Here is a 22,066-nt window from a genome sequence, read left to right on the forward strand (position 1 = left end):
ATGTCGATTCTCATAAAGTAAGAGCGCCCTGTAAGAAGAGCGTTGTTCCGGTGTGACAACAAGGCCGTGATCAGCAACCAAACACAACCTCAGCTTGTCTCCACGTTCGTCACTACGTAGAGAGTGGAGTGAAGGGCCGTAAGAGTTGGGTGGAGCGAAGAGGGGTAAGAGGCACAGTGGGCTCAGAGGTTGAAGGCACGAACGAAGCATTCTTCCACCACGAACAGAGAACGAAGCAAGAAGTCCTGGTCATGGGGACGAACCTGGTCTTCATCGACCTTGGCAAAGATGTCGTCCACGATCACCTTGATTGTGGCCTTGAGCTCTTCTGAGGCAACATACACCTTGCTGCGGTGCTGCGCGAGCACCAAGTCATGAGCAGCATCCTCTTGATCTCATCCTTGGACAGCTGCCATTGAAGAGTTTGAATGACATTGCAACAATGAGGGGTTGTTCTACGACTTCCAAGCTGATCTTTGATGCTGCCACCACAATGCCCAATAGCCCTGCGGTTGAGGGACATCATTGTTGGTCTCAGCCGGACAACCTTCCTGGAGGCGGCACGCACCCATTGCCATCATGATCGAAGGCTTCCAAGTGGTTTTGAGCTTGCTCGGACACCACAGCAAAACCCAAATCTGGATGAACTTTGCCTTCGAGATCATTCCATCTTTGCCCTTGTCAGCTTTGAAGGACTTCAGAACCTTCTCCGTCACGTCCTTTGAAACTCTCTTGGTTGTCGTCCACAGGTGAGATCAAAAGCGATTTCAGGAGGTCTCGACAAAGAAATACAAACATGGCGAGAGGAACCATGAAACTTGTCCTCAACGCGCTAAAGGAGGATTCGCGCATCGCGGAAGGGTTTGTTTATTGCGTGACACGCATGCCCTTCTACACGCTCTGGCCGACGAGGGCGCTCTTCCTGAACTTGGCCCTGGCCAGCTTCTTCCTGCGGATGATGAGCGCGGTGCCGACCACGATGACCGCCAGCACCACGACGACGGCCACCGGAATGGCCACGGCCACGGCCACGATCATCCCCAGATTATCGCCGCCGCCGCCGTTACTGCCGTCCAGCTCGTCCCGCCCCCCGCCGCCCAGCAGCACGCCCAGATTGAGGCTTGGGTCGTAGACCAGAGAATTCTCGAACGGCGGGAAACTCAGCACCAGCTCGAACTCGGCCTGCGACGCCACTTGCACGTCGTGTTCGATCGGTACCGCAGCTTCGGCGCCGTCGACGAGGGCCGCGTCAAAGACCTCGACGGCGCACCCGGCGAGCTTGCGCGGGTCGGAAGGGTCGGCCGCGAAGGCCAGGAAATAGGTCGTCATGCCGGCCTGAGGCTTGTTGCGCGCCCGACGCACCACCGACGACGACGACAACGACTGCGAGCCGCCGCTGGAGTTGACGCTGGGCGCCGACCCGAGCAGGCCGGTCAGGCGGTACTTCATCGTGACGCCGTCAGCGAAGGTCGAGGCGTTGGTACTGGTGATGTTGACGGACCACTTGACTGAGCCGGCGCCGATGTCGAAGGTGGTGCCGGCGAACTGGCCCGAGGCATTGGTGGCGTGGAAGGTGAAGGCCTGCTCGAGGCGCGTCGCCTCGTCCACCTGCGCGGCGTAGACGTAGGTCGTAAGCCCTTCTTCGCTCTCGTCTTCCGTCTCACGCACGGTACGGCTGAATTCTGCCCAATCAGAGACGGTTTCTTTTATCAGCGCCAACCAATCACGAGCATCTCTCAACAATGCTAGTACCAGTGAGACTAGTGGCCGGCAGAGAGTTGTTGCCAAGCACCAGGCCAGTGAACTGGGACGACACGGCCACCTCCTCACCTGATGATTAGGGCTGCATTTTAATTTTGTTTTCTCTCAATACTTGGCTCAATGTGGAAGGTACCTGAAGACGAGAGCGGGGCGGACATGTTGATGGCGGAGGCGACTGTAGAGTCGAAGCTGGTGCTGACATTCGCCGCCAAGGGGGCGACCGAGAGACCCGACGACGGGGAGCGCGACGGGGAGCGGGAGGGCGACGGGGAGCGGGAGGGCGAGGCTCTGGCTGGTGTGGTGGAGGGGGTCTGCGTGACCGAGGGGATAGGCGTCGGCGAGAAGCTTGGCGAGAGCGTCGGTGTAGCCGACGGAATGCCAGTCAGGTCGCACCCGGACACGTTGAATCGGAACGCGGTGGTTTTGAGGTTCCATTCCGTGAAAGAGGCGACCCTGGTCACTGAGCCGTGGAGCGCGATTGGCATCGACGCGTTGGGCGACGCGGCCTGGTTGAGGTACTCCCACCTGAGCGAAGAGGAGGAGTTGTAGGTGGCCAGGACGAGCCAGTAGAAGCCCTGGCCCAGGTACAGTTGGCCGCTGCCGGAGCCGTTGACGGAGAAGGTGGTCAAGGCGCCGCCTGATCCCACCCCGGAGCTGGGAAGGATGAGCGAGCCACCGGGCAAGGGCGAGCCCGGTGAGCCGTTGGCGTCGTCGTAAAGTAAGGCCGTAGTCACTGTTGTGATTGGTTAAAAAAGGACAAATAAAATTTAGTGGCGGGGTTGGAGTTAATGATGTTGTGTTCATCTGCACAAGCGGGGACAGGTCTGCCTGTGGGTGGCCAAAGAAAAAAGAACGAAGGGAGAGGAGGGAAGAGGTACCGTTAGTAGCACTGCCCAGCAAGGCGGAGAAGTTGGAGGCCATCACGGCGTAGGTGACCTCGAATCTCTGGCCCAGAATCGAGTTGCTGCGCCCGGTGCTGTCAATTTGATGCACGAGTTGGTTGCTCGCCAGCTCTCCGCACACCGGCTCACCGATCGAACCGCAAGAAAAGAATCCAACGACCATCACCGCCAGCAGCACCAGCAGTGGCGCCGCCTGGACGCCTTGACAACAGCGCCGCATGGGAGAGGTATAATAGTAGGATCTGAAGCGAACGCGGTTGACGCAGTGGTTTGAGTGGTCTGACAAGAGCGTGCGTGCGGTGCCACTACCGAGCGGAGGTGGATAAAATTGGACCAATCAGGCGTGTGGCACTACCACTTATTTTGCTCCGACTCACCAGTGGGGATGCTGGCCGTCAAATCCGTCGGCAGTGTTTGCAACTTATCTGCAACAACAATCGTTCGGGAAAAAACTCAACCAATGATGATGATCAACAGCAATTGCTGGTGGCGACAGTGTTCCCACGGCACCATTGGTGGAACAACATTTAAACCTCAAGGCCACACCCGATGCCAACAACCATTGCTGGTGTTCATGTAGTGGTTGTGTGCTTGCGTGATGTTGCGTGTGGTGTTGGGCTAATTACTTGTTGTTGTCTGCGGCGCTCAGGGGTTGAGGCGCTTGTTGAGGATTTTGTACAGGAAGAGGAGCACGCACAGCACGGTAGGGCCGATGATGACGCCCTCGAGGCCCAGGAAGTAGAGGCCGCCCACCACGGCCAGGCCCGTCACGTAGTAGTGGCCCATCTTGATCTGCCGCGTGCCATGACAGTGTTTTTGGTTAAGGCTCATGATGACGTCAGCACTCCCTCCGCGGTGGTACGTACCTCGGAGTATATCTTGGGGTCGATGTACCACGCGGCGGCCATGTGGAGGCAGAAGAGGACGACCGCATGGACCGGCTTGCCAACCAGCCACAGCTCCAGGCACGCCGGCAGACTCACCCAGTACGGACCTGCTCACCCACGCGACTTCTTAGCGTGTGTTGTGTCGTGTCGTGTCGTGTTGCGTGTCGTGTGTGCGATGACGTGTGTGTGCGGTGGTGGGAGGGGAGATGGGTACCGATGACGGGAAAGATGACGAAGAGGAGTGTGAGGAAGGTGGATATGTACACGATGCGCACGCCCAGGATGGTGAGCGTGAGCCAGGTCCACAGCGCGTGGAAGATGGAGATCTTGACGAGAGACAGGAACACCTCGTTGATGGCCTGCGTGATGGCCTCCTGCACCATCACACGCGTGCCGCCGTCCTGGGTCACCGCACACACGTCCACTTTAAGTCACACTAGTGCCTGCCGTCGTGTGTGTCGTGTGTGCCGTGTGTGTGCCATTGAATGGATAGGATACCTTGGGAAAGATGAAGAGGAACCACTTGAAGGGGATGTAGCTGCCGCGGTCGTCGGAGGCCACGAGAAGATAGAACAGAGTAGTGAAGAAGAGAATGACCGAAAACAAAAAGTTGAAGACCCGCTGACTCGTCGACCTGATGTCACACAGCCCAGTAAGTCAGCCGTGTGTGCGTGCGTGTGCGTGTGCGTATGCGTGTGCGTGTGCGTGTGCGTACCAGAGAGTGTTGAGAAGCCACCCGAGTAGAAGGGTGAAGTTGAACTTGAGGTAGTTCCACACGCTGGAGATGATGTTGGCGTTGGCGTGGTAGAAATTGACGAACCCCTCGTGGCTGAACAGCGCCTGGATGTCGAGCCGCGTCGGCCGGTCCGCCGACTCTGCTGAGCCCCTCCCCCCAGCGCCCGAGCCATGGTCGTTATTGCCGCCGCTGCCGTCAGTGGCCGCCGCGTGCCGCTGGCTGAACCCGGGCCACCAGTGATTCGTCAGCTTGAGTAGGAAGTGCTCGTGTGCGGTGGCGTTGCCCAGGGCAAACGATTGCTTGTCGCCGCCGCCGGCCTCTTCGACAACTGCGGCGGCTGTGGCGTTGCTGCTGTCGGCGCTGCCGGTGTTGGGCTCGTTGGGCGCGGTCGTATTAGTGGCGGCGGCGACGTGCGTGGCGTTGGCGTTGGCGTGCTTGAGTTGGTGGTGCTGGTGGTACGAGGCGTCCTTCGACACCCCGTAGTTGGCCCAGAACTGGTTGAACGTGTCCTGAAGCACGGACAGCGGGATGTCGTAGCCTGTACTGTCTTTCAGCTGTGCACGTTGAAGATATCGCACGATATGAACGTTAAGCGAGAGAGCGACAGAAAACGAGTTGCGCCACGCACGCACCGCACGCTTCATAAAAAATAAGGCACGTACTTTGCGTTCGGCCCACATGCGGGCTTCCTCCGGCCACTGTTGGATGTACTGCAGCACGGCATCGGCCACCTCGTCCGACTGCAAGTCTTTGAGCTGCTGCGTCACCTTGTGCTTGCCTGCATCCAGTCACGACCACACCGCACACGCACCGCACACACCGCACGCGGTCAGTATGATATAACTGAGCGCAGGAATGATGAGGCGGGCAAGTGGTGGTGGTTGGTTAACTTACCAGTGGAGTGCCACATCTCCGTGGCGTAGTCGCGGAAGAGGGCCGTCTCCTCGGAGAACTTGACGACGAAGAAGACCGGCAGGGAGAGGATGAGCGAGACGAGCAGGAAGAGGATGATGAGGGTCATGATGCCGTTCATCTGCTGGTGCAGCCAGGCCACCACCCGCTTGTCGCCGCGCATGAAGAAGTAGACCGTGCGGCGGATCGGGTAGGGCACGAACGTGTTCAACAGCTCCGTCGTCTCCTCCTCGCTCACCTCGCTCGCCAGCCCGCCATTCTCCTCCTCCGGCTCCTCTTCCATCACCACTTTCTCCATCTTCGTCTCCTTCGCCTCATTCTCCTTCGCCACATTGTCCTTCTTCTTGACGCTAGATTTCACGGTGATGTCGTTGACTTTTCTTTCGCTGGCTGCTCGGGTGGTCGCCTGCCGTCGGGTGGGGAAGCGGCGGGTGAGGTCGAGCGCCTTCGGGTGGTAGGGCTCCAGCGGCTGGTGGTCGAACGAAACCGAGTACTCGAGCGTGCCGCCGCCGCCAGAGGCCTCCGAGACGACGGGCATCGGTGCCGACGGCGTGGCGGGTGGTTGCGGCAGCGACGCCACCAGATCTCCGAAGAAGACGGTCTTCTTCCTCAGCGGAGCGCTGTGCGATCGCTTGATCCTGACCGTCGTCGCTTTGTGCGGCGTCCACTCTTCGGTCAGGGCGTCTCTTTCCTCCTCTTCCTCCTCCTCCTTCTCCTTTTCCTCTTTCCTCACTTTTTCCGTTGCCGTTTTCTTCTCGTCGCCCGCTTCATCATCGTCGTCGCGCTCGTCGTCGATATCGAACATCGAGGTGTTGCCCTTGACAACGCCGTCGTCGTTGTCGCCGACCGCGCCGCGTGCCTCGTCGGTCATCTGGTCCTCGTCTTCGTCCGTATCGTCCTCCGTCGGGTGGATCACCGTCGTACTGTTCAACGGGTCCTCTTCTTCTTCGTCTTCTTCGTCGAGCGACTTGAGCGTCACCTTCTTCTTCAACTTCTTGTCGCCCTTCTTTGCCATATCGTCGTCACCGATCGGTGCCGGCGGCGGCGCCTTGATCGTCGTCTTGACCGCCGGCGCGTGCTGTTGGCTGCCGCGCCGGAGGAACTGGTAAACGAAGAAGAGGAGCAGCACCTGCTTGATGTAGGCAAAGTCGATGTAGGTCCGCACGAGCCACTTGAGCACCGAGAAGATCCAACCCCAGAACAACAGCCATGGCACCCACTCCCTGCGTGTGCGGTCGTGTGTGCGCGTGTGCGTGTGTGCGTGTGGTAAGCAAAAAGGAAAGAAAGGAAAGAGCGAAGCGCGAGTACCAGAAGGTGACGGCAAGGCAACTGACGAGGAGGAGCATGCAGATCTCGGCCGAGGTGACTTCGTCTCTGACCCGATCGTCGTCCTCCGCATCCATCGCCGCCCCCGTTGTCGTCGCCCCGGTCGCCGTCACACCCTCGTCATCACGACTGCTCGCGCTCCGCGCATTCGCATTCTCGACTCCACTGCCGGCGATTCCTGGCGGCTCGTCAGCGCTGATGGGCTCGTCCGAGGGCTCGTCATCGTCGGCCTTGGTGGTCTTGAGCTCGTACTCGCGCACGACTCGCTCCCAGCTGAGGCCGCCGCGGTCGACGAAGCCCATGCCGGCCACGACGAAGGTGGCGGCGGCGCCGACCAGGAAGGGCCACATGCCCAGGTACTCGACCAGAAAGGGCAGCAGGCCGGCCAGGCCCAGGCACCACACGACGATGTTGACGGCGCGCAGCAGTCGGGGGAAGTGGTAGCGCCAGCAGAGGAAGGCGACCAGGGCGTAGGCCGCGACGAGCGGGTAGAGGCACGAGCGGATGAAGGCGTAGTTGAGGAAGAAGTAGCGCACGGTGATCTCGACGAGCCACACGAAGAGATAGAGCGCGCCGCGCAGGAAGAGGAAGGTGGAGATGACCACCTGCTGCACCGTGTCGAGGGCGAACAGGCAGAACAGCACCGCGGCGAAGAGGAAAAAGCGACCCCACCTGCCTCCCAACAAAGGTAACAACTTCATCAGCCTTTGTGCTGTGTTGTGTGTGCGTGTGCGTGTACGTGTACGTGTGCGCGTGTGCGTCGTACCGCTGCTTGACGAGCTCTTCGGTGATGGTGAGCAGCTTAAAGGGGAGGGTGAGCAGGCCGAGCAGCAACGGAGTGTCCGTTCGCATCAACTGGCTCAGCCAAGCCCTGCGTGCGTGTGTGCGTGCGGTGAGGTAAGCACAACACATGCAACTGCTTGAAGGGGGGCAAGTACCTCGTGCGTCGAATAGCCTCCTGCTTGAGCGGATGGAGGAAGACGCCGACTGTCACCGCTACACGACGAATGGATTCTAAATAAATAAAAATAAAAAGAAATAAAAATATAAAATCAGATTGGGGATGGAAGGAGAGATACCCCAGAGGAGGGGCCTGACGAACTGTTCGAAGACGAAGTAGAGCACGAAGAAGGCCCACAAGGTGAGGATGAGGAACAGGTTGGCCACCGTGTTGTAGAAGGCCTGCTTGATGGCGGTCTGCTCGACTGCCACGACTTGCTGCACCACCCCGCTGGCAAGCTGCCAGTAGCTCCCAGTCGTGGCCCGTCGGTGTGTCTCGCTCCTCGTTCGCAATCGACGAAAATGCGCTTTTGCCGCTGCCGGTGTCGAACCCGACGATAAAGATGTGGATTGAAAATTTGGCAGGTGATTTGTGTGATTTTGATGTCGGGGCGGCATGGGCGAGCCAGGCGCCGTTGACGTTGGCCCACCCCGCCCATCTGATGTCGATTCCATTTCGGTGGTATAAGTTTACACTGTCGCCGTTGTCTTGTTCCCCAAGAGTGCCGACGTGGCACCTGCTCAAGGCCACGTCAGCACAACAGCGTGATTGGCTTTAATAATAAATAATAAGAGCAACTTACAACTCGTCGGACCCATTGCCGCTGTCGTCGTAGTTGATGTTGTTGCCCACCAAGCCTTGGCGTCTTTGCTGTCGGTGGCGGATGATGAGGAGCGAGGCCACGATGACCACCAGCACGAACAAGACGGCCAAGGGCACCGCCACCGAGACGGCCACGATCAGCGCCAGGTCGGTTCCGCCGCCGCCTCCACCATCCTCTCCCCGTCGTCCCACCAACACCGACAGGTCTGCAAACAACAACAATCAGCAAATTGACGACACCACATGAACGTAATCGTCATCACGACGTGTGGCACGTACCGGGGTCGTAGGCCAGGTCGTCAGCGAAGTGGTCTACGGCAAAGACGAGGCTCGACGACGTGACGTTGGCGCTGGTTTCCACTCCGACCCTCTTGCGGCCATCGGCACCGGCCAAGCCGAAGTTGATCACCCGCACCAGCACCGACGATGCGCTTCCAGACGACGAGAGGAGAATAGAGGTCATGTCGTCCTTGGGGTAGTTGACCACCGTGCGCTCGCTGGTGAACGCCGGCGTCACCTTGAGCGTCACCTTCAGGCTGTTGTTCCTGTGTTCGCCAACCGTTGAGATGTGGGCTTTAAGAAAAGAAGAATGAAGGGGATAAAGGAAGTGAGAGTGTACGGGGCGAGCCAGGGCCAAGTGGTGATGACCAGAGAGAACTTGAGGAATGAGGGCGTCATCGGCAACGTAAAGTTGTCGCCTGCACCGCCACCACATTGCTTGATGGTAAGAAAAGCAGACAATGTCAATGCGAGGTTCCAGCAGGGAGAACGGACCAACGGCGACGTCGAGGGAGCGGTTGTAGGAGAAGAAGCTGTAGCGCACGGTCACGTTGTTGGAAAGCTCGCTCTTGTATCCCACGGCTGTGATGGCATCGCCGCCGCCCACCGGAACGAAGCTGTCTGCCGCCCACAGAGCTGAACATTTCATCACCACCACCACCGAGCACCACATCATGAGGAGCGTTGTCTGAGCAGTGCGATGGGTGGGCAGGGGGTGCGAACCTTGCGCGAGCGAGAAGCTGCGCTCGACGACACCGTTGATCGACACCTCTTCGACAGAAACGAACGAGAACAGAGCGCCGTCGTCGGGCTTGCCCACCACGCCTTCTTGGTCTGCATTGATGACCCCCCACGCACAGGTTAGCCTAAAGAACGAAAGCGACGCGAACAGCAAGGGCGAAGAGCACAGAGCGACGGACCAACGGGCAAAAGCTTGACCTGCGGAACGACGTCGTCGAAGACGGGCTTCACGAAGGGCGCCTGGGGGATCGGGACGGCCGACGGCGAGGGCGAGGGTGATCGCGAAGGCGACGGCGACGGCGACGGCGACGGCATATCCAACAGGCCGCACACGGAATAACCGGCGGGCAGAGAATAGCCCGAGTTGGGCACCGTGACCGATCCCTGCGCAAACGTGCGCGCTTGAATGAATGCACAAACATAGTGTGTCAGACGCTAATCTCAATGCGTGTCCAGAACGGCAAAGACAGGTGGTGGGGTACAGGGAATCGCAGCTGGGGATTGAAAAGCGGAGGACACGTTGCCGCGGCCAAGCTCGCCATAGAGTGCTGTGGTTGCAATGAAACGTAAGAAGGTCATGGTGGTGATGTTGCTGAACGGGGCATCATTCGGCGGTTGCAGGTGGGTGGGAGGGGGTGGAACCTATGCCCCAGCAGTACACTGTGCCATCTGGAGAGGCGAGATACGTGAGGCATTGTGGGCGAAGATAGAGAAAGCGGTGCAATGGAACGATGCGTACTGGATGTCTGGGCACAAGCTACGTCCCGGCCAGTGCTGACGTGCTGGATGGAGCTGGGCAAGCCAGCAATGAGCTTCGGGGCTTTCTGAGGACTTGTAGGTGCCAGAATCGCAGCTGACCACACATTCCGTAAGCTCCTGGCCAAAAATACAAGTTACCTCAGGGCGAGGAGCAATCGTACAGGCTCCCCAGCAGTAGACCAGGTCGTCTGCAGGCAATGACCACAAACACCGACAATCACAACAAAAACCCATCAGGTCTTTGAAATTGAAATGGACCCGCTGGGGAAGGAGAAGCTGTACCTGTGCCAATAGCACACGTTGTGGCGTAGCCGCATGACACCTGCTTGTAGAACCCAGCCACAGGCAGCGGCAGCGCAGAAAGGGAAAGCGTGTTGTTGTTGATCCCCAACTGGTCAAAACCGTCTGAATTGGTATGTTGTCAGTTGCTAGTCACTCGCAAAATGCCAGCCAAACGTACTACTGCCCCAGCACTGCATTCGGTTGTCTGGGGAGAGGAGAGCGAGTTGGCGTCATGATGAGTGAATGCAGCCATTGTTCAATACTGAAAGGCTGCAGTGGCGGCAAAGTGGTACCCGAATCGATGAGGCATGCGTGATTGACTCCGGTGCTGATCGCGGCAATGTTGGTGGCATTGGTGAGGACTTGGACGGGGACCGGGCTGCCCACACTGCCAGTCGTTCCATTGCCCAGTTGGCCCGTAGTCGCTGTATCACGCGGGGGTAGGGAGGGAAAAGTGAGAAGAGGTGAAAAACAATAAATCAGGCGCGAGAGATGCCGTTGTCGTACTTGTGCCCCAGCAGTATGCCTTGCCTGCGCAATGATCATCAAAAAAGAGAGTTGGCATGAGAGTAAAGCTCGGAGTTAAAACAAGTGGCAGGGGTGGGAGTACCAGAATCAAGGGCGCAGTTGAAGAGGGCGCCACAGGAGATTGCAGTGGCGCTGCCTATGTTCGGGACCAATCGCGGACTGGCCGAGGTCGAGAGGACGGAGTATGACAAGCCGGATCCCAGCGCACCTTCCTCATCTGTGAGAAAGCGCGCAAGTGTGAGCAAGCAATGATTGGTTGTGCGTTGTGATGTATAGGAATGCGTGTTGTGTCGAGCGTCACGTACTATTGCCCCAGCATGCAACGGAGCCTGTGCCAGAAACACGATAAGATTACAACACCACACACAGCCAGGCCAGGCATGGTTTGATGATTAAAAAGTTGAAATGGAGGGCTTGGAAAGGGAAGTACCATTGGAGAGGATGCCACAGACCGTCGACGGGCCGGTGCACATATCAATGAAGGTTTCCGTGTTGACCCTTCGGGTGGGGTCAATCACGTATTCCGCAATTGTCCCCTCCGCGATACACTCGTAGTCATCTGATTCACCACACGGCCAAACGACCACAGAAGAGCTTTCAACGCAGTGCCTTAGTTGGTGCGGGATGGAGACAAGGTCGTACTCTGGCCCCAGCAATAGACATGCCCTGTTACGCGGTTGTCGGATACAAATATTAGGTAAACAGTGTAACAAGCCAATTTGCCGGAGTTTTTCATGCACCAACGAAAAAAATCAAAACGAACCAGCGAAGCTCAAGGCACAGGTGAAAGGAGCGGGTGCGGGGGCGATCTTGGTGAAGAAGAGGTCGCCGCTATCGACCGCCAGCGGCAGCGAAGATGTGTCCGTTCCGTAGGCCAGGTTTCCCAACTGTTGATTTTCATCTGCGGACAAACAATAAGTTTTAATTATCTCTATTTCCATCTTCACATTGTTGGCAACTCCGCCAGTTGCTGATCTTTTCGATTAATCGATAAAGAACCAGAGCCCAGGAGAGAGAGTGAGCCCTACGTACTGCGACCCCAGCAGACGGCATTGGGGTTGGCGTCGGAGGCCGTTGGCAAAGACAAGCTGCACACCGTCAGCGCGACAAGTGCTACCAGCCACGACATGCTCACCACAAGACGGAAGAAAACACAAGATTGAGAAAACACGAGCCCGTTGGTCGCTGTTACCTCCGGGCTGGCCAATCCCCCTCTGTTTGGAAAGAAATACTACTATTCTTGTAAATTGGTTGCCCGATTCCTCTTCCTGGCAATGCTGTAGTTTACGGCTCCGAGAGAGCTTCTGGCGCTGGAAGTGGACGAGCAGCGAGGCCGCCAGCACGAGCAGGACTGCCACGGGTACGACTACGGCGACAGCCACAATCAGCGTCCTCTCTCCAGCGCAGCTCACCAACACCGCCAGATCTGCGTCGATCATAACATGAGTGAACATTGACATCATCTTCATGACGATGAGGTGGCACCTGGGTCGTCGGTCAGGTCGTTGGTGAAGTGGTTGATCTCGAAGACAGCACTTGATGTCGACGTTCACCGGTGGCACCGGCCAAGCCAAAGTTGATCACCCACACCAGCACCTGGGCGCTATCTTCGGACGACAGACGATGCGCTGCCGGCAGACGAGAGGAGGAGCGAGGTCATGCCGTCCTTGGGGTAGTTGACCACCGTGCGCGCGCTGGTGAACGCCGGCGTCACCTTCAGAGCCAGCCTCAGGCTGTTGTTCCTGCGCGTCAACGAACTCTCAGCGTGGCGATTCATATTGAAGAAGGCGAGCGAGTACGAGGAGCCCAGTGGTGATGGCAAGTGGGAATTGGGACATACCAAATAAAACGTGAGTCGACAACGAAATTAAACCAACGGGCAATTAACCACCGTAGCTCAGAGAGAGATCTGGAGGCTGCCAGCGACAGGCAGCGGCAGAGAAGATGAGTTTTGTACGTAGGCCAGGTTGCCCAACTGTTGAGGATCGTAGCGGACAAACAGAATGTGGTGTTATTCCTAGTTTCGCCAAACCGTGAACACAAGCATACTTCCTTCCAGCCACTAAAAGCGGCCAGAAACTTTTCCAACCGTTTTTTTTGCTTGGCGAGCTAACCCTGTCGCTTTTTCATCCTTTGTCTACACCATGATCAGCGACGAAGCTGAACCCAGCGAGGTGGATGTGTGGGCGGCCAGGCACAAGATTGAAGATCTGGCAGGCACTCTCATGGTGAATGGCCATTCAAAAGTCAAAGACAGCAACCCTCACCCCTTCAGTCAGCTTCCTTTCCTACCTTCACCATCTCAGATCAGCACTCCACCACTTCCCACCAACTCACAACCATCATCTGCACCCCTTCCCCAATGCCATCAATCACCAAGACACAGGCAAGTGTGCAACACTGCAAGAAGAACTGCCACCAGTTACACATCCCTGGCCAGCAGCACACTTGCACACCTGATCAGAAGTGCCCTGGCTTCTCATCTTGCCTCCATCTGCCCTACCATCCAGAAGAAAAGAAGCACCATTGGGAGGAGGAGAGAGCAGAATGGAAGCAAAAACATGCACTCAAGAAGGAGGACAAGAGTGAAGTCAAGAGGAGGAAGGATGATCTTCTCCATGTGCACAAGCAGAAGAAGTATGATGGCTGGTGGTGGCTGGCCTTGGAGAGGGTGGTGGTGAGCAACCCTGAGACCTACAGCATGAAGAGGGAATGAAGAAGAGAGTGCTGGTGATGATCTGCATGACAAAAGCCTTCACTGAGTGCCACCAGAAAGTTTGACTTCAGGCTGCAACAGAAAGGTAAAGGGTGAATTGAAGACAAAGATGCTCCTGGCTGAGGAAGAGCTGGTGTACATTTTGAGGTGGCAAGCAGAGCTGCAGGAGTGCCAAGATCTTGATCTTGATCCAGATTTCATTGAAGATGGTGCAAGTGAGGGAGAAGGTGATGATGTTGAAGAGGAAGATGATTAAATCAACCATCCACATGACTTGTACCAGCTGATCATGGTGGGTGTGGTTATTTTATTTAAAATTGTAGCAATTGCAGGGAGGAGGTCATCCTTGGTGCTACAAGATGAATGTAAATGAAACACCTTCTCTGTGGGGCTGTATTTGGGGCAATACTTAGGGAGTAACTTGTACCCTGCCCCTTGAGCAGTGATTAGCTGTTGGGCTATCTCACTGCTCCAGCCCCACTGGTGAAATGAACAGTTCAGATCTTCGACATCACCATCACCAACACCGGCCAGCGCCCGCTCAACAGCAGCGTGCTCACCTTCGGCCTCCCCGTGGCCGGCTCCACCATCACCCAGCATCTCAGCAAGATCTGGAAGAACTGGTTGGGTCCCGTGGTCCAGCTGCCGCCGGCCGCCGCCGAGCGGGCCACGATGCTCACCGCGGCGTTGCACCCGGCCGCGGGCGAGGCCGAGGGCTGCGGGGAGGCCACGATGGTGGGCGAGGCCGAGGGCTGCGGAGTGGCCACGATGGTGGGCGAAGGCCCTCCGACGCAGTTGACCGAGACGAGGCGGGTCGTGGAAATCGACCATTTCTCGCCAAGCTCCTCTTCAAAGGTGTGCTGCACATCTTTCATCAAATAGACCACCCCCTTCTCCTCCATGGACAGTAGCTCGATCATCAACTGGACGTTTTCTTTTGGGAATGTCCTCCTCCTCCCAGTCCCATGCTTGCGTGGTGACAGCTCCCCTCCCCTACTCCGCTTCATCACCTTATTCACCAGCGCAGGTGACACCATTAGATGCGCGGCAATCTTTCACTGTGACCAGTCTGGGTGACTCTGTTGCTTGCTCTGTATTGCTCGCCATAAGAGTGCATCACCAACTCCCTCCCTCCACCAGGTGCCAGAATTCACCTTCCTCAATTGTGGTGTCGTTTTGATCGTGCTCATCTACTTCGCTAGCTGAAAAAAATGGAAAATAAGTGTGCCAGCCGAAAAAACAGCGCTGGAACTGCTCCAGCCGTATTTTCACGGCAAAACGAAGCATGCTCGTGTTCACGGTTTGGCGAAACTAGGAATATGTCTACATTTTAGATCGCCACTTGATTGGTTTAGGAATGAAGGCATCAATCAGTCCGTAGGGGTGGAGGCTGCGTACTGAGACCCAGCAGGTGGCATTGTTGGCCCCGTAGACCGGAGGGCAAGGCCAGCCGCACGCACCAACCACCACGACATCGATGTGTAAGACAAAACGAGCAGCGCCAAACTGATGCGCACCACTTACAGGCTTCCAGCGTCCTGTCGGGCTCCGCGTCCGTTCGGCGACCCCATGGATGAACTTTATTCCTGAAATCAGGGGTCAACGCCGCCGGTTGGGCGTAAATGCTCGGGCCAGTGATCATCGTGCCATTTTGGAGTTGTGGACCACTCTTTTCTCATGGATCTCCGTCAAAACCAAGATCGGGAAAAACGATGATTGGAGCCGGGCTACAATGCGTCGGACCCGTTGTCCACGTCGTAGTTTACGAGTCCCGCTATGCTCCTCTGGCGCCTTTGCTGTCGGTAGCGGATGATGATGAGGGAGGCCACGATGACAGCCACCACGAACAAGACGGCCAAGGGCACTGCCACCGAGACGGCCACGATCAGCGCCAGGTCGGTGCCGCCGCCGCCACTTTCCTCCCGTCGCCCCACCAACACTGACAGATCTGTGTAATTGTCAGCAAACCGCCGACCTGACAACACATCACAGTACTGTTGCAACTAATAATATCTGATACAAAGGATGTGGGATAGGTGGTGCGTACCGGGGTCGTAGGCCAGGTCGTCGGCGAAGTTGTTGATCGCAAAGATGAGGCTCGACGACGTGACGTTGGCGTGTGTCTCAACCCCGACCCGCTCGCGACCATCAGAGCCGGCCAAGCCGAAGTTGATCACCCGCACCAGCACCGACGATGCGCTGCCGGCAGACGAGAGGAGGAGAGAGGTCATGTCGTCCTTGGGGTAGTTGACCACCGTGCGCTCGCTGGTGAACGCCGGCGTCACCTTGAGCGTCACCCTCAGGCTGTTGTTCCTGTGTTCGCCAACCATCCACCATCCGTGAATTAACTTGATGATTTTGTGAAACGTTTCAAGGGAGGGAACAGTGTACGGGGCGAGCCAGGGCCAAGTGGTGATGACCAGAGAGAACTTGAGGAACGAGGGCGTCATCGGCAACGTGAAGTTGTCGCCTGCACCCCCCACCACCGCCACCACATGGCTTGACGGTAAGAAACGCAGACAATGTCAGTGCTCGTTTCCTTTGAGAGAACGGACCAACGGCGACGTCGAGGGAGCGGTTGTAGGAGAAGAAGCTGTAGCGCACGGTCACGTTGTTGGAAAGTTCGCTCTTGTATCCCACGGCCGTGATGGCATCGCCCCCGCCCACTGGAACGAAGTTGTCCGCCACCCAGAGAGCTGGCGTGGTGGTTGTTGCATTGATTGAGCATCACATGAGCTTGGACGTTGGAAGCGTTGAGTTGAATGCGTGTCAAGCTCAAGTGGGCAGGGGTGCGGGAACCTTGCACGAGCGAGAAGCTGCGCTCAACGACACCGTTGATCGACACCTCTTCGACAGAAACGAAGGAGAACAGAGCGCCGTCGTCGGGCTTGCCCACCACGCCCTCTTGGTCTGCAATCGGCAGCCCCCCCACTCCCTCATTGGTGAGTGCAAAGAACGAAGACAGAGCGAACAGAAAAAGGGCGCGAAAAGCAAAGAGCGACGGACCAACGGGCAGAAGCTTGACTTGCGGAACGACGTCGTCGAAGACGGGCTTCACGAAGGGCGCCTGGGGGATGGGCACGGCCGACGGCGAAGGGCGAAGGCGAGGGCGCGACCAGCAGGCCGCACATAGAATGGCCCGAGTGTGCCGCCGCGACCGTTCCCTGCACAAACGTGTGCGCTTGAAGGCACCACCAACGATTAATAATTGCGCGCGAGCGTGTGTGTGTGTCAGAAGCCAAGCCCCAGTCAGGGTAGAGAGATTGGTGAGATGATGATGGGTACAGGGAATAGCAGCTGGAGATTGATAGACCGAGGACACGTTGCCACGGCCAAGCTCGCCATAGAGTGCTGTGGTGGCAATAACGCAATGTATCCAAGGATGATGATGGTTTTAGTTCATTTGATTTAAGGACAGTGCTGGTGAATGTGGGCGAGAAACCTGTGCCCCAGCAGTACTCGGTGCCACCTGGATCGGGGAAGGAGTGAGAATTTGTGATGAATGAAATTGTCATAACACAAGAGTAGTCATGCAACCGTGCGTACCGGTTGTCTGGGCGCAAGCCACGTCCTGGCTCATGGTGACGCTCTGTATGGAGCTGGGCAAGCCATCAATGAGCATCGGGGCGGCCTGAGGGCTTGAAAGTCCCAGGATCGCAGCTGACCACATGCACACGCACATACGCACACGCACACACGCGATGTGGCAAACCAAGACCTGTCAGCTGCACCAACCAAAAAAAAAGCCTACAACAAGCGAGGGAGGTTCATCAATCGTACAGTTTCCCCAGCAGTAGACCTTGTCGTCTGCAGACAGCACAACACGACAATTACTATCTTGATCAAAAAAATACATCAAACTGGTTGGGTTCGGTTTACCCGTGCCAATGGCACACGTTGAATCGGAGCCGCACGACACCTGCTTGTAGTGGCCGGCCACGGTCTGCAGCTGCACAGAAAACGGGAGCGTAGCATTGTTGATCCCCAACTTGCCTCCAGAGTCTGAATATTGATCATATAGTGTCCGTGTCAGTGCCAGTTGAAGCAGTGGTCAACCACTTCCCAAGGGGCGAATGGCAACGCACTACTGCCCCAGCAGATCAATTCGTTCCCTGTTGCGAAGACAGAATTGAGATGGCAGCGTTCAAACCACAGCAGGTGGGGTAGGTGGCAGCGTACCTGAGTAGATGAGGCAGGCGTGGTTGTCTCCGGCGCTGAACGAAATAATGGATCGATTGCTGGTGGTCACTCGTACTGGGCTAATGCTGCTCACAGCGCCAGAGCCACCGTTCCCCAATTGGCCCACGTTGCCTGCGCCACACAGACTGTGAGCCAACAAATGAAGGAGGAACCGTGTCTAACCACGCGCAAGAAGGGCGTACCAGCGCCCCAGCAGTAGGCACTGCCTGTGCGAGAGAGCCGTGCGTTTGCGTGTGCGATGGTGCGTGAGTGTTCGTGTGTGAGAAGGTCGGCATAGGAGTTTAACATCGGGGGCACTTGAATGATGTTAGTGTACCGGATTTGAGGAGGGCGCAGTTGAAGAGGCCGCCGCAGAAGATTGCTGACGCGTTGGTGAGGTTGGAGACCAAGCGCGGAGTGGCGGTGGACGTGAGATTGGCGTAGGCCAAGCCACACCCCAGCGCACCCTGTTCATCTGCGCCCAACAAAAACAACCTTTCCGTCAGCACCAGCAGCAGCGGTGCGATTTTACGTCTGCCAAGCCAATCACAACGTACTGCTGCCCCAGCACGCAACGGAACCTGCTCATCAACACACGCGCACCACCGCACACGCACGTTGTCATATCCGGTCGGTTTGGCGGGGCTCGGGGAGGGGGGCAGGAGAGGTACCGTTGGAGAGGACGCCGCAGCTGGTCCACAAGCCGGAGCAGAGGTCGGTGAAGATCTCCATGCTCGCCTTTCGGTTGGGGTCGATGGGGTAGTCCTGCCCTGCAGTGGCCGCGCCTTCACCAAGACTCTCGAAGGAATCTGTCGCCACAGAACGACACCACGACACCACGACACATGACACACAACACACACCCACACGTGCCCACAACGCCACAGATCAGCCTTTGTTGTGGGTCAACTCTCTATGTGGCGCGGGACGGTGATAGTACTCGCGCCCCAGCAATAGACATGCCCTGTGGTGGGTGTTGGGGCGCCACGTCAGAAGAGATGGGCGGAGTTTCTGGATTTTGGGAAACGAACCAGCGTCGCTCAAGGCACAGGTGAAGGGGTTGGAGGCGGGAGTGATCTTGGCGAAGTGGAGGTCGCCGGCGTCGACCGTCAGCGGCAGTGAAGATGTGTTCAGTCCGTAGGCCAGGTTGCCCAACTGTTGATGATTATCTGCGGAGTATTAAACAAAATCACGTTGGGTGAGGAGTTGAGTTCGACGATGGGCGAAGCGGGAGTGATCTTGGTGAAGTGGAGGTCGCCGGCATGGAATGATGTTCTTCTTTCCAATCGAAAGATACTCCACACTACACAACATGTGGCCTGGTTTGGTAGCCCCGGGGCGGCCTACGTACTGAGACCCCAGCAGGCGGCATTGAGGTTCGCTCCGGAGACTAGTGGCCAAGACCAGCCGCTGCACGCCGCCAGCACGATAACCAACCACTGACACAACATGCCGCAACTCAAGACAAATAAGAACAAGAAGTCATGCAGTTTGACAAAAGAGAAAGCATACGCCCGTACCCGATTGGGCAACCCGAAGCCGCAACCACGGGCAAGAAATTGCCAAGAATATCACTAGTTAACTTCAAGTGCGCCAGACACTTTGCCAAGCCATGAGCTGGGGCGACCCAGCTGGGTCTAATAGCCGATGGAGGGGACGTAGACGCCGTCGACGGGATCGCTGTAGGCGCCGAGGGCCATCAAGGTGGCGCTGCGCTGCAGCCGCAGGCCACCACCGGTGAGCGCCCACTTGACCAGGGCCGGGCTGAGACGCCCGATGACCTTGAGCAGCACCGAATCGTCGTTGCGGCCGCTCGACACGCGCCTGGTCATCTTGAAGTGGAGGCGGGCCACGACCTCGTCGCACTCGCCCACGCTGTGCCCGGGCAGGGTCACGCTGGTGGCATAGCCCACCAGGCGCTCGCTGCCCTCCTCGACGGCCACCAGCGGCTCATCGTGGTAGGTGGACCAGACCGAGCTCAGGCACTCCGCCAGATCCTGCTCGCGCTCCACGCCCACAACTCGCCTGGAAACTGAATCAGGCGTGTTCGTGTGTGTGTGTGTGTGTGTGTGTGTGTGTGTGTGTGTGTGTGTGTGTGTGTGTGTCGCGCGCGGGTGTGTGTCGTGCGTGTCGTGTCGGTGTGTCGTGTTGCTTACTTGTGCAATGCGGCGCAGGCAGCGAGGTCGTCGGCGGTCATGGGGCGAATGACAAGCTTGAGCTTGGGCTCCGGCCAGTCCTCGGCGCACCGGCCCATGAAGAAGTTGAGCTGGTCCTTGGGATCGAAGCCGAGCTTGACATAGAGCGAGAACGAGACCAGGTTGTAGGCCTCCTGCACGAGGCGGATCGACTTGTGGCCGTCCTTCACGCCCTTGTCTGTTTGTTTGGCCACCAACACTTTGTTAGTGCATGTCGTGCGTGTCGTGTGTGCCGTGTCGTGTCGTGTCGTGTCGTGCGTGTTGTGTAACACATAAGTACCAATGACGGCTTGCATGAGCGCACGCCCAACACCGGTGGCTTGAGTGTTGGGGTCGACGCTGATGGGACCTTGTACAAGAGAAGCAGAGAATGAGAGTTCAGACTCGCCCTCATCTACACAGTAGAGGCTGCCAACGTGGAGCAGTACCCACAGAAGCGACCTCGCCCCTTTGATCAAGGAAGTTGGAGCCCACGATACGACCCTCAGCATTACGCGCCACCACCCCGTACACCTTTATGCTCCACAAGAATTAGAATCAAGTACAGAGATTGAATTAAAGAGAAATCTGATTCTTTGCGGGGGCAGATGTTGGGGAGATCATCAGTGGCAAGGAGGAAGATTAGATTACCTTGGGATGAGAGGCAAGGGCCTGGTGAAAGCCCAGGGCGCTCTCGAAGAGACCGAAATCGAGATGACGTCCGAGGTTCTTGTAGTGAAGCGTGTTGAACGCCTCCATGCACACGCGCGCCGTCTCCGGCACATCCGCCTGCTCGAGCTCGCTCAGCACCACCCCTTGCGCCTGCTTCGCTTCCATCTCTTCGTCTTGACCGGCAGAAACAAATCAAATTGCAAAAATATTCGTAGATTAAAAGATTAAATATATAATTATAATATTCAGTTTATATTGGTTGAACAACCCTCCCACTTTGCCTCGAGGCCGCAACGCAAGCTGCACGGAGAAGAAGATGAAGGCTGTGGCGGTGGAGGTGCGGCCGTTGCGCGGGCTCGAGGAGGCGGACGAGGCCGCGCGGGTGTGCAAGCGGGCGTTCAACCGCATTCAGGAGCCCCAGTTCGGCCGGCTGGTGAGTTTTCCCGACGAGGCCCTGTCCTGCCGTGCCCACCGCTACTTCGCATCTCTCGAGCGGGTCCGAACGAAGCTTCTCCATCTTCGCTCTTTCGCCCCCCCCCCAAACCTAAATTATTTTTTCTCCACCACGACACACGCACACCGCACAAAGAGAACTCATGCGTTGCATTGCGTGCGTGTTGCCAGACTTATGCTGTTGTGGCTTGCAACACGGAGACGGGCGCGATCATCGGTTCCAACTACCTGGACCAGCGCGACGAGGTGGCATCGGTCGGTGCGTGACCAATTTGGGGGGGGGGTGAGATGTGTGTGGCGAGTCTTCTCAACCGGTCCCGTCGTGTTGCGCTACCAGGCCCGATCAGTGTCGACCCCGACATCAATATCCCTGGGGTCGGCCGCGCGCTCATGCAAGCCGTCATTGGTCCCGCGCCCCCGCCCTTCGATACCATGTTGAATGCAGTTGTGGACATGTCGTGTGATGTGTGGTCTTCATATATTGACGTGCGTGCGGCCGCTGACGTGGCATAAACAAACAGACGAGGGTGTGAAGAACGGCCACAAGTCGATCCGGCTCCAGCAAGAGGCCTACAACCTGATCTCGTTCTCGCTCTATGCCAAGCTCGGCTTCGAGCCCAAGGACCAGGTGAGCTTCATCATGGGCCGGTGCGTCGAGGACTGGCCGGAGCCCAAGCTCAAGCTTGTCATTCGCCCCATGACCGCCGACGACCTCCCCGCCTGCGCCGCACTGCACAAGTACGTCGTGCACGCTACACATGGTGCAGACGACGACCGATTTCTATTTCCTTTACGTACTCACACACACACACGCACACGCACACGCACACGCACACACTCACGACACAGGCGCATCGTTGGGGTGGACCGCAGCGTGGAGCTGCAAGCGAGTCTTTCGCCCCAGTGGGCAGTGGGGCACAACGCCCCGCTGGTGGCCGTTTGTAGTGACGTTGGTGACAGCGGCAACGGCCGCATCGTAGGTTACGACACGAGCGCCACGAGCCTGGGCCACGGCGTGGCTGAGTGCGACGAGGTGCTGGCGCGTCTGCACTTTGCCCTGACGCAGCAGGTGCCGCCGGAGCGCCGCGACGACGACGTCATCCTGCGGGTCATCGGGCGGCAGAGCCCGTCGCTGATGCGGTGGGCGCTCACGCGA

At 57.5% G+C, this 22,066-nt stretch overlaps 8 protein-coding genes across 8 annotated transcripts in view; 3 read left to right on the top strand and 5 right to left on the bottom strand.

The window, feature by feature from the left end:
* Positions 1-891: 891 nt before the first annotated feature.
* ACA1_385870 (uncharacterized protein) lies at positions 892-2,826 on the bottom strand (the record flags this gene model as incomplete). The annotated part of the gene is made up of 4 exons (XM_004347141.1): positions 892-1,675; positions 1,895-2,053; positions 2,155-2,494; positions 2,640-2,826. 4 exons carry the CDS (start codon positions 2,824-2,826, stop codon positions 892-894), a joined length of 1,470 nt encoding a protein of 489 aa, XP_004347191.1.
* Positions 2,827-3,308: 482 nt separating this feature from the next.
* ACA1_385880 (uncharacterized protein) lies at positions 3,309-9,689 on the bottom strand (the record flags this gene model as incomplete). Its single annotated transcript, XM_004347142.1, is given in 20 exon segments — positions 3,309-3,455; positions 3,530-3,657; positions 3,765-3,924; positions 4,049-4,184; positions 4,266-4,840; positions 4,949-5,064; positions 5,181-6,327; positions 6,364-6,421; positions 6,507-7,196; positions 7,291-7,395; positions 7,463-7,511; positions 7,604-7,729; positions 7,749-8,041; positions 8,108-8,333; positions 8,407-8,672; positions 8,747-8,825; positions 8,902-9,027; positions 9,130-9,240; positions 9,327-9,531; positions 9,630-9,689. 20 exon segments carry the CDS (start codon positions 9,687-9,689, stop codon positions 3,309-3,311), a joined length of 4,803 nt encoding a protein of 1,600 aa, XP_004347192.1.
* Positions 9,690-10,444: 755 nt separating this feature from the next.
* Positions 10,445-11,189, bottom strand: ACA1_385890 (cell wall surface anchor family protein; the record flags this gene model as incomplete). The annotated part of the gene is made up of 6 exons (XM_004347143.1): positions 10,445-10,458; positions 10,482-10,613; positions 10,696-10,719; positions 10,799-10,933; positions 11,022-11,045; positions 11,147-11,189. The coding sequence occupies 6 exons, from the start codon at positions 11,187-11,189 to the stop codon at positions 10,445-10,447; spliced, it is 372 nt and encodes a 123-aa protein (XP_004347193.1).
* A 1,671-nt stretch (positions 11,190-12,860) lies between these two features.
* Positions 12,861-13,397, top strand: ACA1_385900 (uncharacterized protein; the record flags this gene model as incomplete). Its single annotated transcript, XM_004347144.1, has 1 exon — positions 12,861-13,397. One exon carries the CDS (start codon positions 12,861-12,863, stop codon positions 13,395-13,397), a length of 537 nt encoding a protein of 178 aa, XP_004347194.1.
* Positions 13,398-13,930: 533 nt separating this feature from the next.
* ACA1_385910 (uncharacterized protein) lies at positions 13,931-14,638 on the top strand (the record flags this gene model as incomplete). Its single annotated transcript, XM_004347145.1, has 2 exons — positions 13,931-14,287; positions 14,573-14,638. Coding segments are annotated over 2 exons (423 nt in total), but the record flags the coding sequence as incomplete, so codon positions are not given.
* Positions 14,639-15,159: 521 nt separating this feature from the next.
* On the bottom strand, positions 15,160-18,983 carry ACA1_385920 (regulator of chromosome condensation (RCC1) repeat domain containing protein; the record flags this gene model as incomplete). Its single annotated transcript, XM_004347146.1, has 18 exons — positions 15,160-15,380; positions 15,480-15,745; positions 15,824-15,902; positions 15,988-16,128; positions 16,232-16,342; positions 16,439-16,499; positions 16,562-16,596; positions 16,718-16,783; positions 16,979-17,092; positions 17,213-17,239; positions 17,312-17,434; positions 17,518-17,544; positions 17,612-17,743; positions 17,815-17,838; positions 17,949-18,086; positions 18,283-18,420; positions 18,643-18,766; positions 18,963-18,983. 18 exons carry the CDS (start codon positions 18,981-18,983, stop codon positions 15,160-15,162), a joined length of 1,848 nt encoding a protein of 615 aa, XP_004347196.1.
* Positions 18,984-19,248: 265 nt separating this feature from the next.
* Positions 19,249-20,622, bottom strand: ACA1_385930 (acetyltransferase, GNAT superfamily protein; the record flags this gene model as incomplete). Its single annotated transcript, XM_004347147.1, has 5 exons — positions 19,249-19,636; positions 19,768-19,984; positions 20,087-20,155; positions 20,235-20,319; positions 20,437-20,622. The coding sequence occupies 5 exons, from the start codon at positions 20,620-20,622 to the stop codon at positions 19,249-19,251; spliced, it is 945 nt and encodes a 314-aa protein (XP_004347197.1).
* A 151-nt stretch (positions 20,623-20,773) lies between these two features.
* ACA1_385940 (acetyltransferase, GNAT superfamily protein) overlaps positions 20,774-22,066 on the top strand; it is a gene marked incomplete at both ends in the record, with an annotated part of 1,715 nt that continues 422 nt past the window's right edge. The window contains 5 exons of the mRNA XM_004347148.1: positions 20,774-20,953; positions 21,082-21,169; positions 21,248-21,316; positions 21,432-21,648; positions 21,760-22,050. Coding sequence (XP_004347198.1) covers positions 20,774-20,953; positions 21,082-21,169; positions 21,248-21,316; positions 21,432-21,648; positions 21,760-22,050 — 845 coding nt within the window. The remainder of the gene's footprint in view (positions 20,954-21,081; positions 21,170-21,247; positions 21,317-21,431; positions 21,649-21,759; positions 22,051-22,066) is intronic.

The sequence above is a fragment of the Acanthamoeba castellanii genome (genome assembly GCF_000313135.1).
Source record: "Acanthamoeba castellanii str. Neff unplaced genomic scaffold scf7180000084730, whole genome shotgun sequence".
Taxonomy (NCBI): Eukaryota; Discosea; order Longamoebia; family Acanthamoebidae; genus Acanthamoeba; species Acanthamoeba castellanii.